Source organism: Bombus vosnesenskii, unplaced genomic scaffold (assembly GCF_011952255.1).
Source record: "Bombus vosnesenskii isolate JDL3184/JDL3185 unplaced genomic scaffold, Bvos_JDL3184-5_v1.1 scf7180000013788, whole genome shotgun sequence".
NCBI classification, from domain to species: domain Eukaryota; kingdom Metazoa; phylum Arthropoda; class Insecta; order Hymenoptera; family Apidae; genus Bombus; species Bombus vosnesenskii.
In genome coordinates this window covers 120183-137873 of record NW_022883218.1, presented here as the reverse complement: position 1 = coordinate 137873, position 17691 = coordinate 120183, and the positions used below count along the sequence as shown (strand labels likewise).

Sequence of the window (17691 nt, the reverse complement as noted above, 5' to 3'; positions counted from 1 at the left end):
AAAATTCATTTTTATGCTTCAAATATATTAAATTACGATTTCACTTGAAATTAATTAAACGAATCATTTAACTACTATTGTAAAGTTATTTGTTATTTTGATAGCGTGTAATGCTTTCTGAAATATTGTAGGAGGATAGAGTTCTATACTTCGTTGCGGTTATAGGATATCCTGTTCTATATTTTATTTATAATTTCATACAAGACTGCAGTTTTAATTGAAACCAGTACTATACTGAATCGATAACGTCGTATGACACATAAATGGTAAAGGGGTTAGGTGACCCCCAAAACGTAGTACACAAAAAATCATTGCGTGTCACGTCTATTCTATTCTTAGTCAATGATATTGCCTCGTCCGTACATACACATACGTATATCGACACAAGATAACTTTGCCCAAGAATATCGGTAAGAAAGAAAGAGACGGTATGATAGCAATAAATTCATCGAGGCGCTCTCTCTATGTAGAAATACTGATTTCAGGTAGTAACAACCTAAAGCTGTCAGAGGAGTTTTGGCATTCCGTTAATCGTGAAAAATACAACGATAATACAGTTTGTGATGTATTTACAAAACTACTGAACATAATTGTGATTGCAAACAGTATTACTACAGAAACAAAGGAATTATACTGGACTAGGATATATTGAATATTAATATGTCTTCCCTCCAAAAGTCGATTCTGAAATCGAAATTACCACCATCAAGTGTCAATTTTGGAATTGGCTCTAGGTTAGATTGTTGACTAACGTAAATTTGAGATGTTAAATAAAATCTTATCAAAATTAATTTCCTCGTAATAGTACTTTAAAATAGTTTCTAACATGGATTTAATAGAAGATCTTAAATTTCATTGTTACTGTAGTTTGTGTATTTTAATTTTCATTATCAACAGGGTTAGCAAATCAAAAGGGTTTCAACGTAAGAGAGATTACGACCCAGTTCAATGGATCCCATATTTCGATCATTCTCAGGATGTAAAAATAGGAAATGACACATTTCATATATATACTAAGGGTACAGAGGGTCCGACGTTAGTATTGTTACATGGAGGTGGTTACAGTGCATTAACATGGGCAGAATTCACTGTAGGTATTAATTATTAAATGTATAAAATACAGAATAATTTGGATATTGTATATGTTTCAGAAATCACTTATGACTATGGTAGTATGCAAAGTTATGGCAGTTGACCTCAGAGGTCATGGAGATACTCAAACATCAAATGAAGAAGATTTATCTTCTGATACCTTAGCAGAGTGAGTAAAATTTTTAGTTAATTACAAATATAAATTATATATATATATATCTACATTTTGATTGGTTTATCTACTAGGGATGTTGCAGCAATTGTGAAAGCAACAACAGAAAATGATCCCGTAATCCTAGTGGGCCATAGTATGGGTGGTGCAGTAGCTGTTAGAGCTGCATCATTAATATCAAATTTGTGTGGATTAGGGGTTATCGATGTTGTTGAGGGAACAGCTATGGATGCATTAGCATCTATGCAAAGCTTTTTAAGATCTCGACCATCCAGTTTTGGTTCTATTTCTCAAGCTATAGAATGGTGGTTAGTATTTTTAAACTTTATAAACATAAAATAACTAAATCTTTGTGTGTCTTTCATGTAGTTCTTATTAGTTATCAAAACTTGCTATTCTAAGCAAATTTTTCAGAAGGAAGGCACATTTTTGGCTGATCCTGTACAAACTAAAATGTTATTTACTTCTTTAATGTATATTACATATTTGTGTTGTATAATCAAAAACGAGATTATAGAAGAATGTCTAATTATCCACATTTTAGTGTACGAAGTGGCCAAATCCGTAACATACAATCAGCTAAGGTTTCAGTTCCTGGACAAATAACAAAGTTAGTACCTGTATGCATAATATATTCAGGTATCACAGTTGTGTTTTTACTGGTTTCTCATGTTACAATTTGTATTGCTATAGCACTGAAACTAATAAGTTAGCCACCCATGATATCGATTCATTATCACAATCGTCATGCGAGTGTAATTCAGAGCCTACGATTTCGCGAGAGGATATTATTCAAGAAGAAGAACCAGTAAATATGCTACCACCACCTGCTCCAACTAGCACTACTGCTACTAAAAAATATGTTTGGAGGATAGATCTATCCCGAACTGAACAACATTGGTTTGGATGGTTTAAGGGTTTATCAACAGCATTCTTAAATGTACCAGTTCCAAAGGTACTATTGCTAGCTGGCGTTGATAGATTAGACAGAGAACTTACTGTTGGTCAAATGCAAGGTATAATTTATTAAAGTTCAAATTTGTATCGAATATTTATGAAATGTATTAAAACTAAATTTTCTTGATACATAAGGTAAATTTCAAATGCAAGTATTACCAGCTTGTGGACACGCAGTACATGAAGATGTTCCAGATAAAGTAGCAGAAGCAATTGCTACTTTTATGGTTAGACATAAATTTGCTGAATCAGTATCAGATTTCCCACGGTAAATTTAATTTATAAACAATTAGCAGAACGTAATATTATAATATGCATAATATTATAATAATATAATATTATAATATATTATAATATTAAAATATATAATATTTCATATGGGTTTATTATATTTTGTATATGTTCCAGAACATTTCCTGCTTGTTAGGATTCTATGAAATGATACAATGGACCCTTTGTCAAGTAATATGATGGCAAAAAATTCAATGAATTAGTTAAAATGAGCATTTTATTTATTTAAAAAAGATATGTTCACAAAATATATATGAATACATGTGTAAATAAAAACATTTTCTCGACAAGAAAAATAAATTTGTTCGACATAAAAGATATATTTGTTAAAAATAAATTTGAATATATTTATACAAAAGACGTAGGTATAAATATATAAAAATTGACGATAGTACACGAAACGTATCAAATACAGTACAAACGTTACATTATCTGTTTTGAAATACCATGCTGTTGAACATGCATTTATAGACAAAATAATGCTACTTTTATAATATAGTAACATTTACAAATTCATCCTTCGATTTAAAATTTTCAATTAAAATACTTCAATGTGCTTTCAATATTTCGTAGTTGTGCACATGCAGTATTTTACTATTAATCAAATCCGAAACTAGTTAAATTTTTTATAACAACACACGGAACTCCTGCACGACCAGCATTTAAGGGAGCAACCTTAAAATATTTTAGTAATATAAATATCTGTAAAATATGCCTAAACATTTAACGAATGAATAATATTCGGCATATACTCACTGGTTCCCATTCATTAAGATGTGGATCATATGCTTCAACAAGCGTAAGATATTGTTGACCATCATAACCCCCTACAGCCATAAGTCTATCACCAAGCACACAAACACCAACTGCATCTCTGGGCACACTCATTGGTGCTACCATAGTCCATGTATCTGTTTTAGGATCATATCTAATAATCATAACATTTATGTATTAATCACTAATACTTATAAGTACATTATTTTTTATAGTATAATAAATTCTTTATATCCCTTATACATATATATACCTTTCAACACAATCAAATCTGCTAGCATTAGGATTACTAGAAGGTGCATCATGACCACCTAACGCATAAAGACATCCGTTTACAACACCAACGCCCACACCACCTCGTCGTTTTGACATTGGTGCACATGGTGTCCATTTATTTGTATGGGGATCATAACATTCCACAGTATTTAAACATGAACTGATATCCCTTCCACCTACAGCATATAATCTGAACATATACATGTAGGGTATATAATATAACGATATGATCATTTACATACCAGATTATTTAGAAACTCACTTATCATTTAATACAGCAACACCAACTGTAGATCTTTGTATAGACATAGCAGAAACTGAACTCCATTGACGTGTAGCTGGATCCCATCTTTCTACAGTATCAAGGAAACTCCAACCATCATGACCACCAACTGCATATAAAGGTCCACCTAACACAGCTACCCCCAATCCATGCCTATGCATATTCATAGGTGATAGTGTACTCCAAGTAAATGTTGAAAAATCAAAACATTCCACCGTATTTAATGTTTTCAATCCATCCCTTCCACCAGCAACTATTAATTTTTTATCAACGACAACAGCACCAAATTGAAGTCTTCTACCACTCATTGTAGCAATCGATTTCCAAGCATTATCACGTAAAGAAAATGCATCTATAGAAGTAGCACCTAACAGAAATAATAGTAAATTAATTAAATATCCGTTTTGTAATTTTGCTAATTCATTTACCCTTATTAGCATCCATTCCTCCAACAGCTAACATATGACCCACTGTGGCTTTCCTGGGTTTTGTACGTCCTGACTGAAGTAATGGTCTACGTTCAGGTAAAAGATGATATTTTAATGCTTCCATAACTAATTCCTGTGCCAATCTTTGATCTTTGAACATTTCATTGCTTTCAATATTGTCTGCTATAAACTGTATGAATACATATTAAATTTACACTAATATTGCAATATTTATTTAAATATGGAAAAATGTTTAACTTACTGCAGGAGACAATAGGGGCAACTTCACGAGGCTTAATAACTTGCTTGCATCCTTTCGTCTACTTTCTGAATCATATTCTAACCATGTCATAAGAGCCTAAAGTATTAATATTAAAAATAATCATTAAAAATTAAATTAAATTTCTTAATATTCTTTCTATATATAGTTTAGTTCTATATATAGATGTTATAAAATCTTACATGAAAAATAATTTCTTCTGAAGGAACATTCAGATCTTCAGATTCTAAAAGTTTGGCAACTTCAATGGCAGATAATAATAAAAATTCTTGATTTTTTGTAACTTCCATAAAATGTTTAGTTGTATATGCGTTGGCATGATCTAATAAATCTAAACAACCCTGTGTATCGGCAAACATCCTTATCCCTAAGCAATTACTTGGATGAAGTTGTTTCCTGAGAAATTGACAACAAGCCTTAACAACTGGATTCAATTGTAGCAAACACGCTGTTGCTAAAAGAGTTTCTATACTATCTTCTCTTAATTCTATGCAACCTGTGTTCAAAAACATAAAATTAAATTTTCCGATATTCACAGTTATTCACATTTATTTAAAACCTTTTATACAAATTATTATACCTGTGTAACAATAACAAACTAAGGTCCATAATGCATCCCCATCAACACCCGTTAGCTCAACTTCATTTTGTGTAGATTCTCTCAGAGAACTAGTAAACATGGCAGCAAAATATTCTGAACTTGCACTAAGTACTAAACGATGTGCAGGGAAACGTTTTTTTCCTGAATTAAGAATAATACTGTATAATAATATATAATAATATAATATATATATATATATATATTATGTTATAATCACAAATAAATAATTACAAATCCTTTGTATCAATTCAGAATCAAATGACTCATTGCTGAGAGACAAACATTTGAAGACAAAGGAATCTTACCTGCAATTAATATGACATCTGTCAATTGTTGTTCATGTAAATATTTTTCCATAACTTTAAAACTATTTTCTGCATGCTTTGACACGCGAAAATTTTCATCTTGTGATGCAGAAATACTAGATACCATGCTTGAGATACTATGTTCACTAGCAGATCCTTCTTTGTTTGAGAACAGGAATTCAAGCTCGACTTTGTTCGATCCTGCTCCGGTATGGCTTATTCTTGACATTTTTGTGGAAAATGATCTTAATTACTTTTATACAAACACGTTTGATTTCCTCAAGGCACTTATTTCGTGGAATTTCTTTAATTTTCATGCGATTGATGCTTTCTTATGCACTCAAGCTTGACAATAACAGATCACCACGCTTCACCTTGACAGTTCGAAATTTAAAACTGGATGTAAACAGTGAATCGGTTTAGGTACGGTCAGTGACCAACTCTGTTCGTTTCTTGGGTCAGTGCACTCCATTTACCAGAGTTCAATATAGGATGAATTGAGACAAAAAAATCAATGACACTTTGAAACTGCAATAAATGAGCTATTTATGGTGAAAGTTCCAGTAAAACTATACATTTACGTATTTGTGGATGACTAAAATCATATTTCATGTATTAGAGGATAAACTATCGTGAAAGCTAAAAGCAACAGCATTCTTTTTGTAATAAAACATATATTGAAAAAATATGTTAACGTATTAATTTATAAATTCAAATTTATCAACTTTTGAATTTCTTGACACTAATGAATTGATATGTATTTCATGTCACTAATAATGTTTCTGATAAGGTGAATGATTCAGATAAATGTTATGCATCAATTCTAGGTTATATAGTTTCGATATTTTACTGTGTGCACAATATTTGAAAGTATACATTGCATTTGTATGACTCATTAAAAATGTGAATAATTTCATATTATTCAATCGTAGTTAACATAACATAGGAGAAAATAAAGAAAGATATAGAGTGTTCAAAAAATTATAATTTTATTGTATTTTGTAGTATATTATAAATATATTTATATATTGAATATATCATTATATATTCATTATACATTTATTATGCATTCATCTTAAGAAAAACATTTCATTTTGTAAAATTTACAATGTACATCATATAAAGATACCAAGATATCATGTACAATGCATGTTGTATAACATGATACAACACTTAAAATTATGTAAGTACATGTAATGTACATGTGTAAATTACAAATTTAATGGCTCATCATATTAATACTTAACAATATGCTAGTTATTCTGTTTTTATCACAATTCTAGAATCTATCGCATTATTAACAGAGATAACATGTTCTTATTTATAAATACTTATATTTTGAATTAATTTCATTCAACTGTTAGTTTTAGAAAACAATAATTATAAATTCACGTATATATAAAATTGTACATTACTTACTTAACTGACTTCAGCATATTGCAGTTTTGTTTGTATATTTAAATGCTCCTTAATAAGAGGTGGATTATATTTATATGTACTACAGAAGCTCTCAATAAAAACAATATTTTACAATTATTTATGGTCCATTAATACTTTGTATACATAAATGATAAAGATCATTGTTGTTACTATTAACATCTCATTTTTAAATACTGAGATGCATTTAGTAAAATATCTTAAATAAATAAAAATGGGAAAATATGAATTATTCATTTCTCATTATTAATATCTATCATTAATTATCAATATTAGCATTTATATCTTTCTAAAGTATAAAACTAGTAGCACTTTATTGCGGCGTCCAAAAAAAAAAAACAGAAATCAAAAATACGACACGGTAATTTTACAAAAATTACTTTATATGATGAAATTGTCATTATAGTACCGAGTATCTGCCATGGAGCCATAATATTTATCTAAGACATTATTATGCTTTAATGCACTATATACAGATTGCTCCTCCACACGTTTGTTCCGATTTCGTTGAGAATTCCGTACTTGATCCTGAGAATGACCCGTAAAAGGGTCTTTTCCGACAACAACAAAAGCGATCTAAAAGCTCCGATAAATCACTACTTTCAGAATCATCTCTATAAAGGCCACTAGATGCTTCATCTGTACACGCCGCAATAAAAGTTTGTAAATCATTTTTCGGAAAGCCATCGCGATAATAAATTTTGATCGTGTCATAAGCATCCATTATCACAGAAATAAATAAACTTAAAACCACATATATATACAACGAAATAAACGTATATAGATACATTCTAGAATACCACCATAAAATTGGAGATTTGGTAAATGAAGTGGCAGAAAATGTGGCAAACATATCATCTCCGTTAATGAGAGCGAAAAGACATTCGGAAGTTGTAGCAAGTGATCTGAATTTCAAATGGTACGGGCCTAAAATTAACCAGCCACAAAAAGTGAAACCAGCATAAATAAGGATCGCACATATTAAAAATCGTGCTACCTTAGGAGCAGCTTTTTTCAATGTTAAAATAACAACGTTATATGTTTTAAAGAAACCGAGGTATCTTAATACACCGAACCAAACAAGTAAATTTCCTGTACCAAGAAATATGCTGCATACATTCCAATGATCACTGCCAAACTGTTTTCGTTCGATTTGCTCTTTTATAGCTGAACCCATAATAATTAAAAGATCATTCACGATAATCATGACATACCACAAATTTAAAAATTCTAATCTTCCATCAAGGCTCAACGATTTGTTATATGCTATTTTGAAGAAATTCATAGTTTCAAATTTTAACAATTGTGCTCTGTATATAGCTCTTGAGCATAACACAAGAGATACAGTACAAATTAAAATTACAAGTAAATTTAATAATGTCCTTAGCGCTGATTCAATACGATTATCCGTTGTATAACGCGTATCACCTTTACATTGTAATCGTTTTGGTTCAGCATCTAATGAAAGCAGCATTTGTCCATCGAAATCACGATTATCAAAATCGATTTTAATATTAAATTGATAACAATCAGGTGGTGTCATAGGACCGGCAGCCTTCAAATTAACTGTTTTTAAAGCAAACTTTAAATAAGCCCTGACAAGGGCTGAAAAATTAACATTAATGTTTTGTTTAGCAAGTAAGAGCTTTGACATATTAAATTCATTATGTACCTGATGGGTTATATTTATGCAAGTTTCTATAACTTCTTTATCAAAAACATAACTTTCATTAAAACCAAATATAATACCTTCTTTGTATTGATATAAGCATAGAGTAACTGGACTAAACGAATTATCTTCTTCGGTATATGAATAAGATCCAATTGCATTACTAAGATTATAGTAGCCATCTAAAGCATAATCAATTGTACTATAGAAATCATCTCGTTTATAAATTGCTAAAGGACCTGTCACTGGTGGATAAACTGGTACCTGAAAATAAAAATAATGAAATAATATAATTAATTTTTATATTTTTAATATATATTGACAGTAGCTAGTTGTATATACTATATCTGAAACAACTTGCTAGTTAAATTTTGAGTATATGTTACCTCTAAGGAAGTATCCCATCCTCTGAGAAATAGGTGCGAGAAAGCTACTCGATTATCCCAAGTATAATTTACATGTATGTAGTTGTTATGTGCAAATAGACATAATTGTATTGTGACCAGCAGAATTTTAATAACTTGCACAATAAATTTATATGGGAAACGACGCTTTGCTTGCCATTTTTCAATAGGATTCATAAAGAAGAATTTCAATTTTCGACGCATCTTTTCCTCAGTAAACATTGTCGTCTTACAGGTAAATGGATCCGTTGTAGGTGAATGATGATGACTATAAACAAAAAATGTTTCCAACAAATATTACAGGTAAGCTATTTTATAATTTATAATGTAATTTTAATGGCACTTCTATATTCCATAGTTTTAATGCAACTGATGTCTTTAGACTATGTTATTGATGATAGCAATAATTTTTATTTATGCACAAAAAATATAAAAGAATACATTTGTTGACTTATCATTCCAAGGATTTAATTATTCACATAATTAATAGATTATTTAAAAGCAAATATTAGTTTTTATAACTACTTACAACTTGTTTTATCTGAAGCATTTTTAATGAATACTTTTTATCTCGTCCTTATTACATATTTACTTTATTATATATTTATATTATATATTTACAAATTTAATAAATTGAACACAATTTTCCAAAAGATATTTCTATGATGACACGTCGTGCAATAACGCATTTGTAAGATACGATATCGGGCATAATAGCTAACAAATAGTATACTGTATATACCAGTTAACAAAGAACAAAAAAAAACAAAAAACAACAAAGAAGGATGTGTCGTACGAGAAGTGATGGACGAAACAGAATAATCATTACCATCAAGGACGTATATAACAGTGAGATAATAGTGAGATAAATTTACGAACCTTGGACTGACCGTGTTTTCATTGAGTAATTTATTTTCGCCAGCTTGATCATCTTCGCTATCAGGTCCGTTACTCCATGAATGGTCCTTCAGAATATTACCCCTGGAATCTTCTCTCACGTTCCTTTTTCTACCCTCTGACATTTTTTCTTTGGAACGTTATATGGCACGACGATTAAACTCAAACTTTCGATCCAAAAGTTATTTATCCCGCGGAATTGTCGTCCCAGTTTCCGACGGACGATGAAAGAGCGAGTTGTTCACATACGTTGACCTATGCAGCAACACGAGTGAATTATTACGCGACAATAGTTTCTTTCGTGGAACCTTATTCAACGTAATATAGGATAAATAGCCTTCGTAACGTACTGATTTATAATCCGCAATGAAAGGCGATTGTAACGATTTCACGTCGCTAACAGCGGCCATCGCAGGCCATCCAAATCACGCATCGAGTTTGACTGATCAGCGCGCTACTTCGGCCATTCGTGAAACCAGCTGACCAGAAAGTAGGGATAAGTGGTAGGGAGAACGCTAATGGTTCAACGATAAAATAAGTGTTCATCACAAATATTTAGCGTCGCATTTTTTTAAATTTATCTGTGTGAATACACTGATTTTATCGTATGTAAAAGTGCAGCTATGTGGAAGGAATAAAAAGTACGCCGGCAGAATGTTTTCAAGATTTTCAAATGTTTACTGATAACTCATTTCAGCTATATCGAGAGTTGAAATTTATACAGCTTAGCCGTCTTAGCCTATCGTGCTCTATGTAAGTATGTACTATGCATCTATTCATGAACCACCTGAGTAATTGAATGCGAGAATTGTGTCATGAATATTTACATATGTAAATATAATAACAAAACCCGTGTTCGCATAGTAAATTAATTACAATTGATTATATTTTAGCAAATTTAGATCCACAAAATGATGATATTGAACAGGCATTTTCCCGCGTATTTGTTCGGTTAGTTAATAAGAATGGCGGAGCCTGAGAACGGTGCAGCGACAAGTGCAGGGATGACAAAAAGCAACGTACGATGTAAATGATATAATCAATTACCAACCAACCGAGAAAACTGGAGTACAGTTGAATGTAGAGAAGAACCATGTAAAGAATGTAAAGGTAAGTGGATAACGGTATTTATTTCCTATTTCACGTTGCTGGACTGTCCATGAGTAAAATGGTGTATGATACATTGGTGAGTGAAATTCGTAGTCAACGAAGTGGTATCTCAAAGCGTGATAGGTCGACAAACTTTAACGTAATCAGATATCGAGACACGAGTGGAAAAAGAGGATTTCATTAGGAGGATAACACGCGGTGGATGGTCCGCGTGCGGTGATCGAATGACAAGGGGGTGGTGCGCGCGTTTCACTGTTCGAGGATCGGCGCGCGTTGTAGGTGCACCTTCTGCGCCAGCGTATCAAGCTTCGCAACACATACGAGTGGTGCGTCCTGCCGCGCGCGCCAAGTGCCTAGGAGAGGAAGCGCAGCGACGGAGCCGAGTTAAGCTTGACTTTCCTCCACCGACCGTAGGCGCAGTCTCTCATCGTCAGTCTTTCTCGTTCTCAGCTTCGGGGGAGCACGCTTTCGGAGTCAGATCTATCTTGGAGTGTGCCCACCTCGTCACAACCCTTAGCTGTCCTCGGTCACTGACCCGATATATCGCCCCGTTCTTGCTGTTCACGCTATCTCTCACGGTGCTGTGTGCAGTGTGATCTCTCTCGAGAAGTGTTTGTTTTACGGGTTGCAGTCAGTATCGTTGCACAATCGAGAATAAACACAGAGATTCCGTGTGCATATACATCGTTTCTCTTTTTTCCTATTGGTCATTGCCATCTCGTTATACATCCCACCACCCGTTGCACTTCGTTGCTCTCACGCATACGCTCGCTGCTGACTCGAGTCGCACCGTGCGACTGTACGCGAGACGAGTCTATCAGAGAAGCGTCCAGAAGCATGGGGGATCAACAGCAAACGGATCAGCAACAGGAAGCCGTGCCAAGCGTGGTGGAGTTGAACGTGGGTGGTGTATTTTACACCACCGCTCTCACCACCCTCACTCGAGAGAGCGATTCTTATCTGGCTACTCTGTTTTCGGGAAAAACGCTGATAGAAAAAGATGCCAAGGGAAAGTATTTCCTGGATCGCGATGGGGTCCTGTTCCGTTATGTCCTCGATTTCCTGCGCAATCAGGCATTAGTCCTGCCAGAAGGGTTTCGAGAGAAGGAAAGATTGAAACAGGAAGCGAATTTTTACGGTCTGCCCGGCTTGGAACGTGCCATTCTGGAGAACGGTAGGTCTTCCGGTTCTCTGACCTCTTCCGGGAAGAAAGCATCCGGATACATAACCGTCGGTTATCGCGGAAGTTTCGCGTTCGGTCGCGAAGGTCTGGCGGATGTGAAGTTTCGGAAGTTGTCGAGGATCCTTGTATGCGGCCGCGTGACTCTTTGCAGGGATGTATTTGGAGAAACTTTAAACGAGAGCCGTGATCCGGATCACGGTACCACGGATCGTTACACCTCCAGGTTCTTCCTGAAGCACAGCTCCATTGAGCAAGCTTTCGACATGCTTCAAGAGCAAGGTTTTAAGTTGGCCGGTAGCTGCGGTTCCGGTACAGCTGGCAGCAATTCGGAACAGCTCAAGCCTGGAGTGGATTCCGAGGAAAATCGTTGGAATCATTACAACGAGTTTGTCTTCATCCGCGAGTAAATAGCATACTTTGTTCTTCCTTGATCAGAATTAGCTAAACGAGCGTGCTGTTGGGAATAATCGGTGTGACGCGATCGACGAAGATCCAGTTCCAGCATCGAAGTGGAATTCTCCAATATTTTTTCGTCGACAAAAGCACAGAGCAGTCGGCTTCTTGAAGACTTTCCTTTTCGAACTGAGATAACAACCGGTAGGGTAAAGAGTAGATGAATTTTTTCGTCGTTATACGACCGTTGTGCATGTACTATTCAAATTCATCGAACTATATTAAAACGATAATGTCACGAATTCCTCTTTCAAATATTCTTCACTTGTTTCTTCCACGAACAAATTTGGAAAGAATATTGATGAAAGAGATGCCGTAACGTTGTCAATGTTTGGGTGAAATTCGCCTGCAAATGGTGTGGAGATCTTTGTCGAAATTACCAGACTTGTTTCTAACACGTGTTCTTTACCGTGGTGTTGAACGTCGGTCGAAGTACCTCGGAAATGAAACAAAGCCGAATTCACTTTGCTTAATTCTGCGGTAATTGCTGATAGTACAAAGACCAACGAGACTTGGAAGATGACGGAAAGAGAGAAAGAGAGAGAGAGAGGGCTAGAGAGTAACATTGGATCATCAAGTTTTTAGAAGTTTGTTTCAGCATCTTACTTGTTGAGGAAGAATTTGAAAATTTTATTAATCTACGAAACAAAAAGCTTTCGTTATAACGAGAGATGCGAACGATGTTGGACGATGAGGAAAATCAATATTTGATCGTCAGATCTGGAGAAAGTTTAGGCGAAGTCCCTTCATCCTTTTTTCCGTTTCTTTTTCAAGATTCAAATGTATTCGCCACATATCTGCAATTCATTCTTCGCACTTAACCGTTTACTCGTTGAATACTATATTATTCTAGTTTGAATCGAAAAAGTTTTACCTCGAAAAATATAATTCAAAGTTTGGTATTGATAATCAGAGACTCGTTGAAAATATTCTCCGCTTTTCTATATCACCCGAGAAGAACCGTCGGAACGTTTCGAAGAACATAACGAGGTGCAACGAATTCAACGTGTTTCTCCCAATCTTTTCATCAACGCACACCAAGAGAAGGATCTCCAAAGGAAATATTTAATGAGACCAAGTAGCGTAAACCGATCAATAAACCGACATTGAAATTATTCTAAAACGGTTATCGGAGCTGTCGAAGAATCTAGGATTCAAGGATTAACAGGGTGTAACACCCAACGATTCTCTTCTAAATGACGATATTGAAATCATCTCTATTAATTCGTACTATTATCATCTCGACGAGATGAAAGGAAACGGGAAAGGATGGATTCAAAATTTAGCTTCAAACAATGCTGGTGAACTGTTCGAGGTTGAACTTGATATTGGACAGTTTGCTTGTGTTGCACTGGATCGAGCCTCGTGTGTACGTATCGTGTAACGTAAATTGTGTGTACTTACGTACAAGGCAACCACGTTGTTAAACACATGTCGAGCGATTTGAATAGCGTGTATATCGAACGCCTCTCATAAATGATTCTTTGTTAGACTCTAATTAAAGATTATATGCGACTGGTCTTCGTTTTCGCGTGCATGAAATTGTGCAGGGCAAGTAACACAGAAGTACACTCGCTTTCGACGTTGGTCGTGTTGCGTGTAGTATGCTCGGCGTATTTCTTACGACAAGTTAGGTGGAAATAGTTGTAATTTTACTTAATGCAGTAAGATACGTAGATATTTTCTGACCGTGCAGAAATTTGGTCGATTTCTTCTCGTCTTGATTGGGAGTTGCTCGATATTTTAAATGATTCGATTAATTCGCAGCGTGTACACTTGGGGACGATAAAGTTTTCGAACGGAACGAACCGGCTTTTGCGTATTTACCGGCGGGAAAACGAACAAAACGCAATTGCCGTCGACGACAATGCAACGCGGCGGACAAAGGAGACTTGGATTTTTAGATAAGTTTTCCTTGCTCCTTTGTGGAAATGAGCTTTATTTAAAAACTGACGATATTTTGTTAATACTTTGAAAGATACCTATCTCTATTAAACAAAACACGATTTAATCCTGTTATATTCTTTACGTCATTTTTGACCCAATCGTGTTTCTCTCTGGTTAAAACGTCTCTTAAGTTTGAAAAAGCTATAAAAGAATCGTTATTGATGTACGTGATTTCTTGTTTCAATTTTATACTAAAGATTTTCTTGGAGTACATAGCTTAAAAGATGTAATAAACATTATTATATATGAAATTCTTTCACGAATGCCCAATGACTACATATTTAACATTACACTATCGTTTTGGCAAAATTAGGAAATAATTATCTTTTTTCTGTTTCTAACTTTGTCTTTAAACAGATTAAAAATCGTTTCTTCCTTGGAATATGAATGAATATGGGACATATAAATGTGACAACAGTAGCAGGATTAGAAAGACTAAATAGATTCATCGAATAAGATAGTTGTTTCTTGAAATTCTTCCAGCTCCTCAGTGATCAAGTTTAAACATAATGGTTCCGCCCGAAAAAATTCAAATATTCAGATTCTGCGTGGATCCGTAAGAATTCTTTCGATCCGACTATTTCACGTATTTCGCTATTTTCTATTTCAAACTGAACGCGTCCAAGTCGAATTGATATGGTTTCCGCGCGACCGTTTTTCCCTTAGCGAGACAATCTTATTTTCAACTCACGCGAATGAAGATTCCTTTCTGCCGGCACACTAGTTTTTATTAGATTCGGAATAGAATTATTTACGACATCGTATCGCGTTTGCTTGAAATCTACTGATTGCGACCACGAATGCGAATATCGGCGGACATTCGCACAGAGGACGAGAATAGATTTGCAAAATAGCAGTGCATAACGTAGAACGTAACGGTGCAGTGTGATATTGCGAATTTGAATATCTCGCTGTCAAGTCAAACATCGTCAGTATAAAAGGAAAGGATATAGAAATCGATGAGAATCGTGTTTCAAATTATTATTAAACTGTAGATGTTTCTGTACATTTATGGGAAATTTGAACGTGCAAAAATGTACAGAATGCATTAATATGCAAAAGTATCAAAAATATGCGAGATATTTGTTACCTAAACATTTAAATGATGAAAGAAATATTGGTTGAAGTTCTATCTTTTTTCTTGGATTTTTAATTTATCATTAGGTTGTGGAGTTACACATTTATGTATTTAATTGTGCAAAAATATCCAAAGTAAAATGCTCGTTGTAATATTTAAAGGACGAAACAAATCTCTATTTAAGTCCTATTTCTTTAATTTAATGTTCTCAATTTATGATTAGGCTGCAGATTTATGCATTTATGAATTTAAGCATCCGAAAACATCCATAGTAGAATCTCTATTTAAGTCCCATTTCTCTAATTTATTTCTAATTTATCATTAGACTGTGAATTTGTGCATTTATGAATTGAAGTATATAAAAATATCCAAATCAAAATACTGGTTGTAATATTTAAAAGATAAGACAAATCTTTACTTGAATTGCATTTCTTTAGTTGTATTCGTGATTTCTCCTTAAACTGCGGATTTAAATTTAAAAACATACAAAAAGTTCGAAGTAAAATATATGTTACAATATTTAGAGGATGAGACAAATTTGTTTTCTGTTCTTTTTTTTTACTCGCTTTCATAAATCGTTTTAAGAATTTGTATAAACATCTATTTATAATGAATTACTCCATCGAAATGAAAGTATTTATTTCAACGGATTTCTATCTCCGCGGCGTATTTATAGCACCTTCAATCGTTCGATTTGTAAAGACATTCTTTTTTCTCGTCTTTCGTCGACTTTGTTCGATGTTCTTGATACTGCAAGTCCGGTTGCATGCATAAAACAGGGACGCGAGCCGGTTGGTTCCAGACGCGAGCATTTCATCCGGAACATTGAAATTCGGCAAGAGCAAAGTCGATATTTTGTGCTCTGACGATTGCACGGTTCATTGATAACATGGTCGACGTGTCAAAGGACACAAAGCCATGGATGATCGAGTTGAGAATTGCTAGAATTTGACAAACAACTGATGATGTAAAATGTAAAGCAAGCTTCGCTATATTGCGAAAGTGAAAATATGAAGCTTGCCACGTCACTCTGCACGAATGTAAAGTGTCAGTTGCACGCCGTAAAGCCATCGTGGATGTCTATGGTGATCGATGAAATGGTACGCATGCATCGAACGTGGTTTTAGATATCATGGGGTTCGTCTTCCTAGGATCGCCTTTTGTATTTTAGTTTCACTCGACGAGGAACGTTCGCGCGTTAGATAATATACATTCAGGTGCATCGAAGAAATTGAATGTGGCGTTGGATCGAGTAGAAACTATGTTCAAAATTTGACATATCATTGTCGACTTTCAATCCGATTTATTATTAGAATTAGTGATAATAGACATAGTAGTTTAATTAGAGATATCTTAGCGATACTTTTTTGGGATACTTTATTGTACAACTATACATTGCAATAAATTAACTCTTTCAGGACCGATTTTGGATCGTAGAGAAATGTTTCTGTTTGTCAATTATAGATAATAGAAACATATATTTCTGATCTTTTTCTAAGAAAGATAGTGTACTAAAAGTGGGACCGTTTTTCATTAAAAATGAACACATTTATCCTACGATAAAATTTTATAATGCAATGTTGTTTGTACGCGACATCGAGTGTGAAAGGGTTAATTGTCTATCGTAATATTCTGTTCCTATTAGAAATCTATAGAAGAATCACTTACATTTAAAGGAATGTATGATCGATACGTAGAATCTAAAAAAGTACGAAGTTGAACTCGAAATAGGTCAGTGGTCAGATACTACGCAGAGAATTCCACGAATCACGCAAATCCAATAGGCCACATTCCCAATTCTGATGTACCTGGCGTTCCGTGTCGAGATAGATTTGAAATCTTTGGTTCTTAGAGTATCTCGTCGGTATCAGTTACTTTGGATATCTCGTTCGAACCGCTTCAATTCTAGAGATAGAAGTCGTTGTGATCGAGGAATGAACGATCGAGGATATCGTAGCATGATCTTCGAAACGATCAAAAAGTCCACGAGATAGGAGGGCCCTAATTCGTAGATTAGAAGCGGCGTACCGCGATTCCGTTCGCCGTGAAAGGAA

The 17691-nt window shown here is 34.2% G+C and overlaps 4 protein-coding genes across 6 annotated transcripts; 2 read left to right on the top strand and 2 right to left on the bottom strand.

Annotated features, from left to right (window-relative positions):
• The first annotated feature begins 365 nt into the window (after positions 1 to 365).
• On the top strand, positions 366 to 2689 carry LOC117238950 (protein phosphatase methylesterase 1). The gene is made up of 9 exons (XM_033504160.1): positions 366 to 410; positions 486 to 734; positions 898 to 1090; positions 1152 to 1261; positions 1339 to 1572; positions 1809 to 1874; positions 1958 to 2280; positions 2357 to 2489; positions 2630 to 2689. Exons 2-9 carry the CDS (start codon positions 661 to 663, stop codon positions 2646 to 2648), a joined length of 1152 nt encoding a protein of 383 aa, XP_033360051.1. The 5' UTR covers positions 366 to 410; positions 486 to 660; the 3' UTR covers positions 2649 to 2689.
• A 128-nt stretch (positions 2690 to 2817) lies between these two features.
• On the bottom strand, positions 2818 to 6345 carry LOC117238949 (kelch-like protein 5). 2 transcript variants are annotated; one of them, XM_033504159.1, is made up of 10 exons: positions 6185 to 6345; positions 5460 to 5987; positions 5134 to 5295; positions 4736 to 5049; positions 4536 to 4631; positions 4274 to 4463; positions 3825 to 4212; positions 3540 to 3752; positions 3269 to 3440; positions 3110 to 3187 (listed from the first exon to the last, which is right to left on the bottom strand). In XM_033504159.1, exons 2-10 carry the CDS (start codon positions 5686 to 5688, stop codon positions 3110 to 3112), a joined length of 1842 nt encoding a protein of 613 aa, XP_033360050.1. In that variant the 5' UTR covers positions 5689 to 5987; positions 6185 to 6345. The 2 variants fall into 2 exon arrangements, with proteins under 2 accessions (XP_033360049.1, XP_033360050.1); XM_033504158.1 differs by lacking the exon at positions 6185 to 6345 and having other exon boundaries at positions 2818 to 3187; positions 5460 to 5688.
• A 168-nt stretch (positions 6346 to 6513) lies between these two features.
• Positions 6514 to 10356, bottom strand: LOC117238948 (mucolipin-3-like). 2 transcript variants are annotated; one of them, XM_033504156.1, is made up of 4 exons: positions 10217 to 10356; positions 9849 to 10121; positions 8952 to 9237; positions 6992 to 8829 (listed from the first exon to the last, which is right to left on the bottom strand). In XM_033504156.1, exons 2-4 carry the CDS (start codon positions 9989 to 9991, stop codon positions 7363 to 7365), a joined length of 1896 nt encoding a protein of 631 aa, XP_033360047.1. In that variant the 5' UTR covers positions 9992 to 10121; positions 10217 to 10356; the 3' UTR covers positions 6992 to 7362. The 2 variants fall into 2 exon arrangements, with proteins under 2 accessions (XP_033360048.1, XP_033360047.1); XM_033504157.1 differs by lacking the exons at positions 9849 to 10121; positions 10217 to 10356 and adding an exon at positions 9499 to 9571 and having other exon boundaries at positions 6514 to 8829.
• Positions 10357 to 11292: 936 nt separating this feature from the next.
• LOC117238955 (BTB/POZ domain-containing protein KCTD16) lies at positions 11293 to 15624 on the top strand. The gene has a single exon (XM_033504172.1). It carries the CDS (start codon positions 11814 to 11816, stop codon positions 12564 to 12566), a length of 753 nt encoding a protein of 250 aa, XP_033360063.1. The 5' UTR covers positions 11293 to 11813; the 3' UTR covers positions 12567 to 15624.
• Positions 15625 to 17691: the final 2067 nt, after the last annotated feature.